Raw genomic sequence first — 14,901 nt, 5'->3', positions numbered from 1 at the left:
ACCCCAAACAAGCGATCATCTCGAGGCAGGTGGCTATCTTTGACAGCCATTTGTCCAGCTAGGAATTTCCAATTTCTTTCAAAGGTAGAAACCTGTTGAGGTTCAAGCATCATTGTTGCAAGACCTCTTATTACATAAGGAAAGATCAGATCCTCAAATTCTGCACTGATCCATTGAATTGCCTCAGTGAAGCTTATATTATCTTCTGCCACGTCCCTTGATAAGGGAAACGGGACTGCCCATGATGGGTCATCATAGCTATGATGCTGTGGACCCACGTCCACAGCTCCCTGAACTGGCTTGGGCAAAGCTGCATCTTCAGGCAGCAGCTCTCTTAGGTCAGCAGCCTGGTTCACCTGCGGACTAAAAGCCTCATCCGATTTCACGACAGGAAAAGCGTGCACATCAGACAACGCTTTTGCCCCGTTATCATCTCCCACAGCCGACCCGGCCCCGTAGGGGGGGTGGGCGGGGGACAGTGACTCGCTCAGACTCCTCTCTGAGCGGGGGGGCGATTGTCGCGCTGGGCAGGGAGGCGTGGCCGATCGGCCACAGCTTTCAGCTCCTGTTCCATCAGCCGATGGGTCGGTGGCCGGGGCCAGAGCCGGCAGCAGCTCTGCGGCTCCAGCGCTCGGCCCCGTCCTCTCTGAACGGAGGGGGCGTGCGGCGGGGCCGCGCGGCGGCGCGGGGGGGCTGTCCATCGCGGGTGGCCCCGCAGCGGCTGGCAGCGTTGCGCCCAGCCCTCCCCCCGCGGCGCCGGACCGGCACCGGACGCGTGGGGCGGGGCGCGGCGCGGCGGGCGGCGGCGGCGGCTCCGCTGCGGGCACCGCACGGACCGCCGGCGGCGGCGACCCCGCGCACAGCATTTGGCGCGGCGGGGGGACGGGGCAAGGAGGGGCCGTCCCCGCCGCTCTCGCCTGCCGAATCCTGCGCGGAGCAGGTCGCGGCGGGGCGGGGCGGGCCGGGGAGGCGGCGGCAGGGGGCGGCGCCGGCAGCGCCGGGGGCGGCGTGCACGGCGGCCCCCCCGGCTCCCCGCAGGGGGCCCGAGGCGGCGCGGCTCCGCGCGGCAGCTGCAGGGCGGACCCCGCAGCGGTGGCGGGCAGCGGGGGGGTCGCCGCGGCACGGCGGCCCGGGGCGGCGCGGGCGATCCCCCGCGCTCGGCGTGGGACCCGAGGCCGAGCGCTCCGCCCCCTCGGCACCCCAGCTCCCCGCCCGGCAAACCGCGCGGGGAGCGGACCGAAAAAAGCTTCCCCGCCCTTCCAAAAACCCCGCTGGGCGCGCCCAACCCCCGACATGGGGGTGGCGGTCTCCTGCATCGGCTCTAACCCTGCATGAGAGCAATCCTCGTCAGAATCGACGGAGCTCACAGGGGAGCCAGTCCTGCTTCCTGTCGAAAGCCCAGAATCAACTTCAAAGTCCTCTCCAGCCTCTTTTAGAAGTGGGAAGACTGTTCCCCAGATCCCTAGGAGAGCGCTAGCTCTCATATTTCCGTTCAGAACGGATAAAAAAAGTTTTTCCCCCAGGGTTTTCCATGGGTCGATTGAGAGTGCTTTTTCAGCACTATAAAAAATTCCAAGTTTCTTTCCCCAGCTAAATAGTTCTCTCACGTGTTTCCTGGTTAAGTCAGCATCACAGGACAACAAAAAGGAGTGGAGCAGTTCCATCATCAATCGTTCCTCTGAGAACATCGTGGGTTTCTTCTTTTTGCAGCTGTAGAAGGCAGAATTTTTTTTTTCTTCTTTCTTCTTTTTTCTGTCCTCACTAGCTTGCAACTTGACCACGTGGGCGCCAGTTATCACCGTGGAGGCCCAACCAGGAACACAGACTGGGGACACAGATTTGGGTGCAACAACAGCAGCAGGGCAGAAGACCCTGCCCTTAGTTTATTTTTCCATTATATATCTGTGGCAAGGTGACCATGGATTGGAGAAGGGTATCGCCACCTCTCCTGTCACATTGGTCCAGGAGGCTGTCATTCAACCTCCCCTTGTCTTGGAGAAAGTATTCATAACATTGCCAATATTTACAAAACATGGTCCTGTGTTTACAATTCACCAGCGTGAGAAACTGCACGTTTCTCCTTTAATATGAACGCTTAGCAAACCAGGAAAATTCATGGCAACACACAAATACCTGCATTATATAACACCTGCATAATACCAACAGTGATCAATTCAAAGGGAAAACAGTTTTCTACATGAAGAAGAAATCAAGGGGAACACACAGAGAAAGACAGCAGTCATCCTCTCAGTTAAACCTCTGATTTGGAAGACAGCATGTCAGCTACATACAGATATCCCTAAAAATAACTATTTTCCATTCCTACCCTAAGCCCAACCCATAAACCACCACATTTCTCACGTTCTGTCCATTCAGCTTTTTCTTCACACAACCATATTTCTTCCACTTTATCCTGCAGCACTGGTCCCACTAATCACTGACATATGCTCCAGCACAGAGTATTTCCTCTGGCATGCTCGAAAAAGAAGCACTGTCACCAGAGCAATATAAGTGCTGGCAAATATGGTCTGTCAGGTTTTGTTTTCAAGGACTATAAAAATAGACTTCACTGCATTAGGCTTGAAAACTCATACCCTCTAGAAATAATTTCTAAAACAAGTTTTCACATGACTTGTTATTGTTTTCAAGTATCCAGAGAGAAAATCTGTTCTCTTCTATTTAATTTCACATTTTCAGGTTAAGCCAATATTTGAGTTCTTCTACACAACTGACAATTCCCAGCTAATTTATCAGCAATGCCAGTGCTCTCTGCTCACGTATTCATGACAATTCTCAGCTTCTCAGATGCATTTCTATCAGGAGCGCCCTCTTATTATAAAAATATCAGCACTTGAAGAGCCACAAACCATCAGTTGTCTCCACAGCTTAGGCCTTTCACCCAGGGTGACCAGTATTATTTTATGCTGATAACAGCTTTGGCCAAGATGCACAGAAAAGGATGTTGGCACAGATTGAGGTTCAGGACACTTTCTCATTAGTTTGCAATTGCTTTACCAAGGATTCTTTTTCTGTAATCAGCAGGCCCAAGTTCCTATTTGCAGAAAATATGACAGTACAATGAATGAAAACTTGTTATCTTTTATACACAGATTGTCTGCAGCAGTCAAAACCAAGGACAACACAAGTAGGACCTTCACATGTTGCAGGTAAGACTTTTGCCATCTTCCACATCCCCATTAGCAGGGCACACAATTCACATCTGAAGACCAAAAACAATCTGGGGCACAATGGGTCAATAATCACATTTCCAAAAATCAGCTAAAATTGTTGCAACAGCAACAATGATAACCCAGATAGTTCTCTGGTATCCATACACATAACCAGATAAATTCTTCCAGCTTCTACATCAAATTCCCAGGTCCTCCAATACTTTGCAGATATTTTTGCAGTTTATTTCCATGCCCTCAGTACTAAGCAAGAAAAATAATGTTGAGAAATTTCACTCCAAACACTTTAACTGTACCAATGCAACTTCTTCACTGCTGCAAACAAGACCTGTGAGCAGATGCTGATTTTCTGAAGGGAGACCTTTTTTCTCTAGGCTAAATGATTACCTTGAATCAGTTTTCAAAACAGCCACACACACAAAAATCAGGCAGCATGCAGCAGCAAGATATCCATAGCATTTTCAAGTACTTCTTACACAGTGAGCCACAGCCTGAAATCAAAGGGAAGAGGCAGCCCGGATTGTATTTGGTGGATCAGCAAAACCAACATGGACAGAAGTGGAAAAAAAGAGTTATTCCTTCTTACTTGGCCATCACACATAAAACACTGGCAACAGGCCACGTGGGAGATAAATGAGAATTCAGAAGATAATCACAGGGTTCACTTCTTTTTGAGATCCTGTATAAGCCGGTTACACAGTGGCTAACAGGGACTGACAGGCTAAATTTAAGTGACCTTCTGTAATGTTAGAGAAAATTACTTACTTGCCCAAGAAAGCCTTTTACAACATCATTATGCCTGTATTTATCTAGTTTTTGGGGTTCTGATTTCCTCCAGTGATGGAATATATTTTGCTTGTATTTATCTGAGCTGAAATTACAGTCTCTAAAGAGAGCCACTTCCAAGGAAGCAGAGTTAAGATTAAAGTCAGTCTGAACAGAAGTGAAGGAGCTGCTTATTCTTTTAAAAAATATTTTAAAACCCCCAGAAAACAAACAAAAAAAAATCTTATGGGATGCCAGTCCTGGTTGTGGTTATTTTTATACCATACCCTAGATCAAAGTCAGTAAGACTCTTATTTTTCAAAGGAACATCATACTCTAAGACATCTTTGAAAACTTTAGTCTAAGTGTTAGGAACACTCAAACTCTGTTTCACCTGTTTTATTTATTAAGAAACAGCTCATGCTTACTAGTCCCTGTGAACATTTCTTTTTTGGACTTCATCTGAAGGCTGGGAAATGTTAGGGAAGATCAATAAAGAAAAAACAATTGGTTATTTGCCATCATGGAGAAAAATTGCTAGTGAACAACTAGGTAAAAGTAACCTCCCAAATGAATTTGAACACAAGTAAAGGCACCTTACATAAAAACAAGCCTATGTGATCTTCCACTGAGAAAAAGCAAGACTGGCTACTAGGGGGTTTTAAATATTAGATCTTCTGAATAATCGTAAGCAGACAGAAAACAAAATGACTTTCCTTTGAAAAGTCACCTTAGCTTGCACACACAGCTGCAAGCAAAGGATTTCAGGCTTTAGGGATCAAGCAGAGCACAACTTTTCATAGCAACTTAAGCTTGTAAAAAAACCCAGTAGTTCAGGAGGGCTGAAGCAAGGCAGCTCTGTGTGGAGGTGGGACAGCTGACAGTGGTTACAGATAAAATCTGGTAAAATCCCAAAACATCACAAGACCTTGACTAACAAAGACAAAACGCCAATCTAATCAAATTTTTTTGAAAGGGAGATATTCAAACAAGAACATTTCATGCATCCAGAAAATTAAAATTCTTGCAGGAGAAAGACTGATTTACTGTTGTTCTGTGAATCTCTTATTTTTATGACCAAATAGCTCTACAGCAGGAAGACAAGCTTCATTTACAGGCATCCAAGTTTAAGACACGAGTTCTTTTTGTTTGAAATTTAACCCCTTTGCTGGTCATTATTTCAGCAAACAGCTGCATTTTTTCTGTATTCAAAAAAATATTCTGACGTGCCTTTTGGAAGTTTCACTTCAGCAGTCGCCTTGTGATCTACAACACAAAGAACAGGACAAGTTCTCTCCTTGAAAACTACATCAGGGAAAGGTGTCAGGTCATGGCACATTCTCGTGGTGAGGGGAGATGCTTTGATCAGAAATTAGTTACCTCTGGGCAAAAGTTAATTCTCAGCCTAACAGGGAAGGATTCACTGTTTTGAAAGACAGTTTTTAGAAGCTGCTTTCTGCTATGTGTGCTAATTGTGAAGGAAAAAAAAATTATTAAAGCTGAAAAATTAGTAAGAAGTTGAGACTGGAAGACACAGTCATTTTAATTGGTGACATTAAGAGTGAGCTTCTCCACCAGGCTGGGCAGCACAACACACTCAAGCCTTGGTAGACTCCATCCTCCTTCCCTTCCTTTGCTTTCTATTTTTGGCCAAGGAAAGAATCAAAATATCCACATGAGTTACACGAGTTTGCTTAAAACAGGGTTTCCATTTTAAACCCTCAAGTTCTCTGAATGCACTCGTGAGGGACGTGATTTGCAGTAGCTGGCAGCCTGTGCTTCCAGAAAACGACAGGCGGACTAAATAAAACCTTTTTATTCTCGTGAGCTACAGAAAATGTGCCATTAATGGTCATCAGCTTTAGAAAGACAACTTAGCAAAGTGGGAAGGCATGAAGCAGTATCAGAGGAAACTCGGTGAGTGGGATAGGAGAGACTTTGGTTGTAAGAAAATCCACAACTTTTCTACTAAAGCAAGTTTCTCCCTTGGATATTGGTCGCACCAGAGCACCGCTGATGCTCCGCTGTAAGTGTGGTTTAAAAGCCTTAATTATAGATATTTGCTCTAGGGAGCACTCTTATAACTTAGAGCTAAGATTAGAGAAAATGGAGGAACTGCAAACGGGCAGAAAAAGAGAGGTTATTTAGAAAGAAAAGCAAATTTAAGGAGCAAAAAATGGTAGACCTCCCTTCTTTGAAGCTGCAAGTTAAAGCTTTATCAAGTTTATACAAGGAACAAGAAGGAGACATGTCAAAGAACCCATTTCTTGTACTTTAGGGGGTGCAGAGCTGCCAGCAGCTCTCAGACACAGTAGAAGTTACTCTTCTACCCAGGCATTTGAAAAGGAGGGCTGCCTGGCAACTCTTTGTGCTCGTATTGATTTACTGATCTGTAGCTTTCTCCAATCGTTTGCCAGACCCTGTAAATCTAACAAAAGAGGCAGAGTCTGACAAGTCAGCCATAATTTGATATCCACTACTACTTATATTCTTAACAAAGCTGTGTAGATAAACACTCCATTCCTTGTTGCCTATCCATCACCCACGCAGGATAACACAAATGCAGGAAATACCACCACGGGTGTTGGTTACATTGATAGGAAAGATACCATTGCTGCTGAGAGGCCAGGCTTATGTGGAATAAAACAGGACCAGGAGCACTTACTGGTTCCCTGAGCTGTAAAAAGTCATGACCTGAAGGGAAAACCACAATCAGACTCTTCAAGAGATAACAGAGAATTTGGAAGTTTTTCCACCCCCACTAAGACAAAAGGCAGTCTGAAAGCAGAACATGAATTTTTAAAATTAGGAAACGAGGGCTATTATCCCTGGATTTGGAAATCAAACATCACACTATTACACTCTTGAAAGTGACTCAGGCACCAGAATTTGTTCAGGAGTCTGTGAAACATGATAAACAGATTCACACTATCCCTGAACTGCTAAAAATCCCCACCGACAGCTTTTGGTTCTGCAAACAATCTGGGGCCTGGAGGCAAGACAGAATGTCATTTATACAACTCTCCAGAAGCATAGGAATCCCAGGCCAAGCTGTATCTAGAAGGAATATGCAAGTGGCCAAACTGCACTAGGACTGACCAAAATCTTTCCATCCAGGGACAGATGATCAGGTTAAGAAAAGTGCAAATGTCAGGCAGAAAGGCGATTCCTGACTGATTTCAGAATAGAAACACAGAGCAAATTAAATTAACAGCAAGTCACTATTCCCAATCTAGCTCAGTCTGATTGAAGCAACACTTAAATAGTACTTAAATGAATGACTATTAAAATAATCATTAATGCCAGCTTGCCACCAGAGCAGACAGTTTTTAATCCATTCAGCCTTTCCAGTTTTCTAGACAAGATAATCCAGAAAAAAAATCTACACACACATTCAGGTCACTTGACCTGAGGGGACCTATTACTAATAAACAAAATTTCATATGCACAAAGTCACTGCAGCCACCTCTCTCCCTGAGTGTACACAGAATTGTGCATTACTCATTCCAGTACTGAACAGAAGCACTGTTAACTCAGGTTGCTCCAGAGTTAACAGGATGGAAGCAGGATGGACACCTGAGAGTGTCCTCTGATGGCAATATCACTGCAGCTTTGTTTACACGAGCATTTACACTGTGCTGAAGTATCAGGGAGCTCAGCACACTGCACTCCTAAAAAATAAAAACCCACCAGTGGCAGCTCCACTAAAACCCACCCACAACAAGCCTGCAGGTTGAAGTGGCTGCTTTCACGGGGAATCAAAACAAATTCCTGCAGCACAATTTTTGCTTCTGCTGATATTCCCAGCAGAAATCTCTCCCACCAGCTCCGAATGCAGCCCACCAGCTGCCTGCCCTCACCTGGCACAGAAGAGGCTGCAAACAAACAGGAGCAGCATGTGGATTTGTTTTAACACCTGGATACAATTTCCTCGAAGTTAGGCAGGGTCTGTTCCTACACAGTGTAAGCAGGGTTACAGCTGGCTCCACAAGGAAGCAAACACAGTGTGACAGGAAGGTAAACTGCAGTTCTTCATCTTTTTCTAGTGGCACCTGTACCTGGATTCAAACAGAGAGTGGAAAGGGGCACTATATAATGAAGTCTGGTAAATAACATTTTTCTGCCTAATTTCAGCAACCCTCCTCACTGGTAATAAGCAACTTCCTGTTAGGTTTTCTGTCCTCTTAAGTCAAATACCTGGCAGTTATCTGCCAGGAAATTTATAACTATGGTTGCTCTTAAATCAGTTGTCTCTTGCAATTTGATTCATATTCTTTCAGGAAAAACACACAGCTCTAGAGATCACCATATGATTATGGTTTTCACCAGTGACCTAAAGTGTAGTCCAGATGCCAAGAGCCAAAAAGTTTTGCAGTAGAAATCTTCCTCCCATGAAGAAACATCACTATTGCAGCAATTAAGTGCGTATAGAGCATGTTTGAACAGTGAAACAGAACCACTTTTCCAATAACAGAAGGACCTGTTTGATGATGAAGAACAGAAAATATAATAAACCTTTTATTTTCACACAGCATAGGAGGCCTACAATACAGCTCATTTGTTGATTCAGCTCTGTGTTGCCATTACAATGAAGATCACTACAGTGAGACCTTGAGTGAAGGCCACTGAAAGCTCCAGTTTCTTTATAAACATATTTTCAAATTTTCCTTTGCAGTTTACAGCTGTGACATGGTTTAGACATTTCACCTTCACTTTGGCTCCCTTTGCCAATCACGAGTGCAGGACACGCTTACCTAGCTCAGGAAATCCTGCTGGTTTCACTGAAGTGATAAACTTCAGAGCAGCCCACATTCAATCAGTCCCCCTTAAATTAAAACAGGCTTGTTCAGCTGTAACACTTGCACTCCAGTCCTTAGATGCCAACTGTTTTACACTACACTTACAAAAATAAGCTTTTCAAAGTTTCCCTTTACATCAGCTGATGAGTGCCTGGCAAACACAGCTGCCAACACAGCAGTCTGCTACAGGAGCCAGGCCCCAGACAGGAGCAGCAGCAAGGTCTAGGACACGACCACTCTACCTGCCAGAGGAATCAGCCTCTGAAGCACAGCAAGCCAGCTGTCCTATTTCCACCTGGCTGCCAGAGAGCACAAAAGGTTTTCCTCTAACTTTTCCTAAGGCCTTCTCCTCCTTTCCCATCCCTGGCAGCACTGAGCCTGCTGTACAACAAATACCCTTTTCTTTATTAGCTTTTGCCTGACAAACCTTGCTGACAAACCTCACAGCTGCCCCAGGACAGAGCTGCAAAGCCCATCCCCTTCCTCAGCTGAGGATACAAGCAGCAGCAGCCTGGAAGGCAGAGCAGCATCACTCCCCTCTCACATCATCACCAGCGCTGCATTTTCAGCCACGCTGCCTGGAAACTTTAGGCTCAATGGCACTAAAGCCGAAATTTATCGCCCCAAACTTTCCAAGAGCAGCATCCTCCCGAGGCATTTTTCAATCCCAAGTTTGCAGCTGGTTTCTCATTGCCAAGGAAGCAGCAGGAGGGTGTACCCCACATCACTCCAGCCGGCCGGCAGCAGAGGGCACCACGCAATCACCGATGTGATTTATACACTTCCATCATGCTCCCGAGTTAATTTATAGAGCACAAATTACTGCTACAACAAGCTACAGGGCGACTCCATAAAGCATTCATCATATCAGATAAAAATGTGCTGCCACGAAAGGCAGCTAATTTGCTACAGTGCTTTTAGCCAGCAATTCAAAGAGAAACCTTCAAGCTCAGTATCTCTCCGAGCTCAAACGCCACATTCCCAGAACGGCAGGTTTCACACAGAGAGCGGATCTCCAGCCTGAACACAGAAGTGCAGAGCAGCAGCTCTGCAGAGCAGTGGAAGCCACATAAATACTTGCATTAGGCCAAGCATAAACCACCAGCCCACAGCCTAACTCATCCAGGGTTTACACACTGCAAAGCTCCATCCACATCAATTAAACATTTCGGCTGAGGATGCTCAGCAGCCTCTGAGGCAGACAGCAGAGATCCAAGAGACAAAAGGAATAGCTGCATTCCTTTTGCTTCTTCCTACCCCCACACCCACAGATCGTATGTTTTTACTTATTGAATAGTTGTTAAAAAAAGAAAAAGATGAATCTACAGAAAAGTCAATCTGCATTCCGTGAGCACACCGCGACACGCGCAGCGCTGAGCAAACAGCACAGTCATGAAGCCAAAGCAGCTTCGAGGCTGTCAGCGGGAACACTTCAGTGCCACGATGCCACCATCCCCACTGAAAGCCAGACCTGTTACACACCCCAGGAAAAAAGGACTTCCCACATCATCTCCTCGGCCGAGCCACCCTACAGAGTGACAAAGACCACTTCTGAGCACACAGCACTTAAGTGAGGACTAGCTCAAAGCCTCAGCTTTTCTAAGGAGATCAGCACGACCTTGAGGCCAAGACCTTGATAACTTCTCTCCATCTCTCCTCTCTGGAGAGAGAAGCACGCACAGAGCTGCAAAAGAACAAACCCAAAGGCAGAGGGAAAGAGCAGAAACCTCACCCTTCTTATTAAAGCAAGACACTATTTTCAGCCACCATAATGTTTCCCCTGAACATGTAAATACAGAAGCAATTAGCTGCCTAGGCACTTCCGCAGAAACCATTTACAATGAGCTTTCCTAGAATATATTTACATCGTTTCTGATTGCTTAATTTTCTGACACATTTGTTTCAGGCACTAGAAAGACTAAATAAAGCCAAATCACCTAGAGTGATCTATATTGCTATGTTGTTAAAGGTAACATGCAACACAGACAGAGGTGGTTTCAAACTTCAAAATCTTAGCATCACGACAAGGTTCTAGGAATTGTTTTATAGCTTTAATTCCAGCTGGTTCTTAAAACCTTTTCTCCCCTTCTGCTGTTACTCTGAGGGATAAAACTACTGACTGAAACAGCAGACACCATTTAAAGAGAAAGAATGAGCCTGGACAGAGATTTCATTGAAAAGCTCAATTCTGAACTATATAGGGAATGTCCTCAATTCAAAGATTAGCCTGCACAAAAAGGCAAATTAAAGCCAGAAACAGAAGAAAATCTTTTCTGACTGTTCTGAATATATTTTTTCACTATATTCTCTCCTATCATCTGGAGTTTTTGTATTAAGAAGTCAGCTCCAGGAACAAGCAGACAAACAGCATATTCATTTACAAGCTGGAAGTTGATTATTAAGTACAAAATCCATGAATGCTTGTCGGGACCAAGGAAGAGAGGCTGAAACCATTGATGGTGAGGATGCCCAAAAAGCTCTCTGCAGTCAGCTGGCAGATACCTCTATGACAACAGTAAAACAAACCCACACAACTAAACAGAAAAACAACATCACATCTGAGTTGTTTTTATTCTGCTTCATCTGAAACTATTTTTACCAAGACAGCCTGTTATCCTTTAGGCTATGTTTTCCCTTGCTCAATGTAGCTGGAGCTATCATTGCAGGGCCAAATCATTCAAAAAACAAGCCTATGACATAAATATATCTTCACTCACAGACCCCCTGCAGCCCATAACTCCACGTTAATTAGACTGGAAGATGAAGCCTTCAGCCCAAATCCCAGCAACTCTGATTTACAGAAGTGCAGAGAGGTTTTACTGCGAATTCTCCTGCGAGCTGCACTGGCGTTTCCTGCCCAGCTCCACACACCATCAAAACAAAGCAGATCTCAAATCACTGACAGCTGCCATACTTTACAGACACATAAAGAAAAATGGAGCAGGCATTGTGTACAACACTGCTGAGGATACCTGAACACCGAGAACGCTGCAAGGACACAGGAATCAGCTGAGAGATATTGCCTTCTTACACTACCCAAAGCCTACAGTACAAGGACAATTTTGGAAGACCAAACCATAAAAGCCGACTTGTCACTTTGAAGCCTCCTAAAAATAATTACCAGCTTTCTCCTCATTACCTCTGGAGGACACATGATTTTACAAAGGTCTTCATTTCCTCCTAACACCACAAGAAGCTGTGGACCAGGGCTTCATTTTAACCAGTCATGCAAAATAGATTCCCTGCATCCCACAGAAATACAAGCATAAGGCAGTAACATCAGGAACCCCAGGCATGTAATGATCGCTGTGTGATCATGTCAAAAGGACTTCTGTGCAGATTTGAGGATCTGCCGCAAATTTATGTTTTATGACAGGCAACAGCTGATCCCTTTCCCCAACAGCATGGGACACAAGCATGGTTTTATTCAGACTTACACGAAAAAGCTTAAATTCTAAAAAGTGTTTCTTGGGGGAAAGAAGAGCTCAGTCCCAGTTTGAGTACAGCTCTTTGTGAGCTTTCTCTCCCTCAAAGCAGAAATTGTCACAGCAGGTTTCTCCACCTTTACGGTGCAGCTACAGCAGGAAGTCTCCAAGGAGGGAAAGATTTAGACAACTAAGAGTTTTAAGTGGTTTTGAACAAGCAGCGCCTTTTAGAGTGGCAGCTGAACTGATAGTTACACAAAGACATTTCAAGCTTTCAAGTCCCAATCATTCTTAATGGCACAGAGCTAAACCCAGAAGGGGACAAAGCAATTACACAGACAAAAGTAAGTGCAGCTAAACTGTGCTTCCAAACCCTGATTTGGGTGATCCAGCCTTCCTGACACGCTACACAGCCAGGTTTGGCTGTTAAATTTACCACTACACCAGTGGGACAAGCAAGGAATGCGGCCATGTGTTGCAACATCCTCAGGCCACATATCCGGCGGGCATCTTCTGCCTCTCAGGGAGAGTTATCCGCTTCTCTCTTCCAAAGGAGCATCACCGCACTGACACAATCCTCCAGCTCCACCTGGCACTCCCTGCCAGCCCTGGCCCTAAGTACAGAGTAACAGGTGATGTTTGCGTCCCACACCCTTCCCAGGCAGGTGAAAAGAAATGGCACGGAGGCACACCCCTGGGAAACGGAACTGCCATTCTCTTCTGGGCACGGATGGGACGAGCTCCCCTTCCTCGCTGCTCGGCGCAAGAAGCAAAGACCTTGCTTTATTCCCTTACCACGCTCAGCCAAAAAAAAAGAGGCAAGGAGACCCTCCCGTCCCCGCACCCGAGAATTGCCAAGAAAGTACTCGCGGCTCCCTCTCCAACGCAGGCACAGGATACATAAAACAGCTCCTTCCCGGGGACCACAGGAGCCCAGCCCGGCTTCCCTCCCTTGCCCCCTCCCCTTAATAGGGGCGGCTGCCGCTTCTCGCCCCCTCTATGATGGGGAGGGGTCGCGCCCAGCCCCGCACACGCCCCGTGCGACAGCCGCTCCCACGGGAGCCCCCCGACTCTCACCCAGCGGCTCCCAGCGCCCCCCCCGGCACACCCGGGGCCGCTCAGCCCCCCCGGCCCCGCCACTCACCGGCGCCTCTCCGGCCGCTGCCCCCGCGGCGGCCGCCCCGTCCCCGCCGGCCGCGCCGCCGCCCTCCAGCTGCCGCTCGCGGTACAGGGACCAGAGCCCCACGTTGGGCAAGAAGACCAGGGCGGCCAGCGCCAGCCCCACCGCCTGCAGCAGCCGCTTCTGCTTCCGCCGCATCGGAGCGGCTGCCGGGAGCGGGCTGAGCAGCGGGATGCGGACGAGGAGCCGGGGCTGAGGAGGGAGCGCGCTCCGGCCGCCCCCGCCGCGCTCCCGGAGCGCAACTTTCGCCCGCGCTCGGCGGCGGCGCCGGGCGGCAACTCCGGCACTTCCGCTCCGCTCGCGCGGGGGCGTGGCCTACGAGACCCCGCCCACCGCCCGGGGAGGCCCCGCCCCCGCTCCCCGCTAATGACCCTCCGCTAATGACTCCCCGCTAATGACTCCCCGCTAATGGCTCTCTAGGAACGGCGCGCCGAGGGTGGCGCGGCACGGCGGGGTGTCTGCGCGGGCGCCGCCGCAGCGGGATTCGAACCCGTGGTCGGTGGGGGGAGTCAAGGTGGTTAATTGGCTTAGAACCCCTTAATGGAGGGGACGCTTGGATGGGAGCGGGGACTGGGGATGGGAGATCAGATCACCCTGAAGGTCAGGGGCTGCAGGTGGTCCCCAAAGGGCCCCGGTGGTCCCCAAAGGGCTGGAGTTCGCCCCACACGATAACCGCGGACAAGGCAGCCTCCACCCGGGATGGAGATGCCATCTCCGGCCACGCCAACAGGCAGCATCGCTCCAAACCCATCCCCATCCCACGCGTTAAAACACAGTGCTGTTTAGTCGGATAGCAATTGAGGGCTTCAACTATAACGTAAACTATATGATTTAGAGGCATAGGATAGTCTTTGAAGGGTCTTTTTAGGAAAAAAAAGCAATGGCGGCGCGGCTTTCCCAAAAACGGGGAGCGGATGCGTTTCCTCATTGGGAGCACGCTCGGGAGGATGCTCTGCCAGCACAACAGCCGTGAGGCTCGGCTGTGTCAACAGCAAAGCCGGGACAATCCGGTGCCCTGCTGGGCACTGCTAAAATCAATATTAGTTCTCTTCCAGTGCAAACCCTCGCAGGGAAATACCCAATTTCCTGGAGCAACAACAAAAGGTCTGCGGAAACCATTATGCACCCCAGCATTAGCAGCTCTTGCCACCCTCGCCCCACACCAGCAAGTGGATTTAAACTTAAATAAACTTCCATAACCCACTAGATGGCATCTTCCAGCAGATTTCACTGCCTGCTGCGAGAGCCAAATTATCAAGGAAAGCTTTTAATTTAGAGAGCAGGTTAGAGTCCCTAAGTCTAACTACATGTTAAGGCAGCTTGTACTTTCATTTTAATTATCGATGAGAATTTGTCGCCAGCTGATTTCTTTACCAGAAGTGTTAACGCTTCCATTGTTTCTCCGTGGGTGGAGCAGATACCGACCCGTGAAATCCCTTCACTGCTGCCTTTAGAGCAAAGCGTATTCCCTTTATCATCACTGAATCACCCCTGGCAGCGCAGAGACTTCGGCTGCTCCTGAATAATGCATAGCCCCTAAAATT

General features: G+C 47.5%; 1 protein-coding gene across 1 annotated transcript in view; it reads right to left on the bottom strand.

The window, feature by feature from the left end:
* The window catches only part of GALNT10 (polypeptide N-acetylgalactosaminyltransferase 10), an 85,530-nt gene extending 71,874 nt beyond the window's left edge, over window positions 1–13,656 (bottom strand). Inside the window, exon 1 of the mRNA XM_063413178.1 lies at window positions 13,322–13,656. Within this exon, the coding sequence (XP_063269248.1) occupies window positions 13,322–13,495 (174 nt within the window). The 5' untranslated portion in view covers window positions 13,496–13,656. The remainder of the gene's footprint in view (window positions 1–13,321) is intronic.
* Window positions 13,657–14,901: the final 1,245 nt, after the last annotated feature.

This window comes from Prinia subflava, chromosome 16 (genome assembly GCF_021018805.1).
Source record: "Prinia subflava isolate CZ2003 ecotype Zambia chromosome 16, Cam_Psub_1.2, whole genome shotgun sequence".
Classification (NCBI taxonomy): Eukaryota; Metazoa; Chordata; class Aves; order Passeriformes; family Cisticolidae; genus Prinia; species Prinia subflava.
This window is presented reverse-complemented; position numbering and strand designations above follow the sequence as displayed.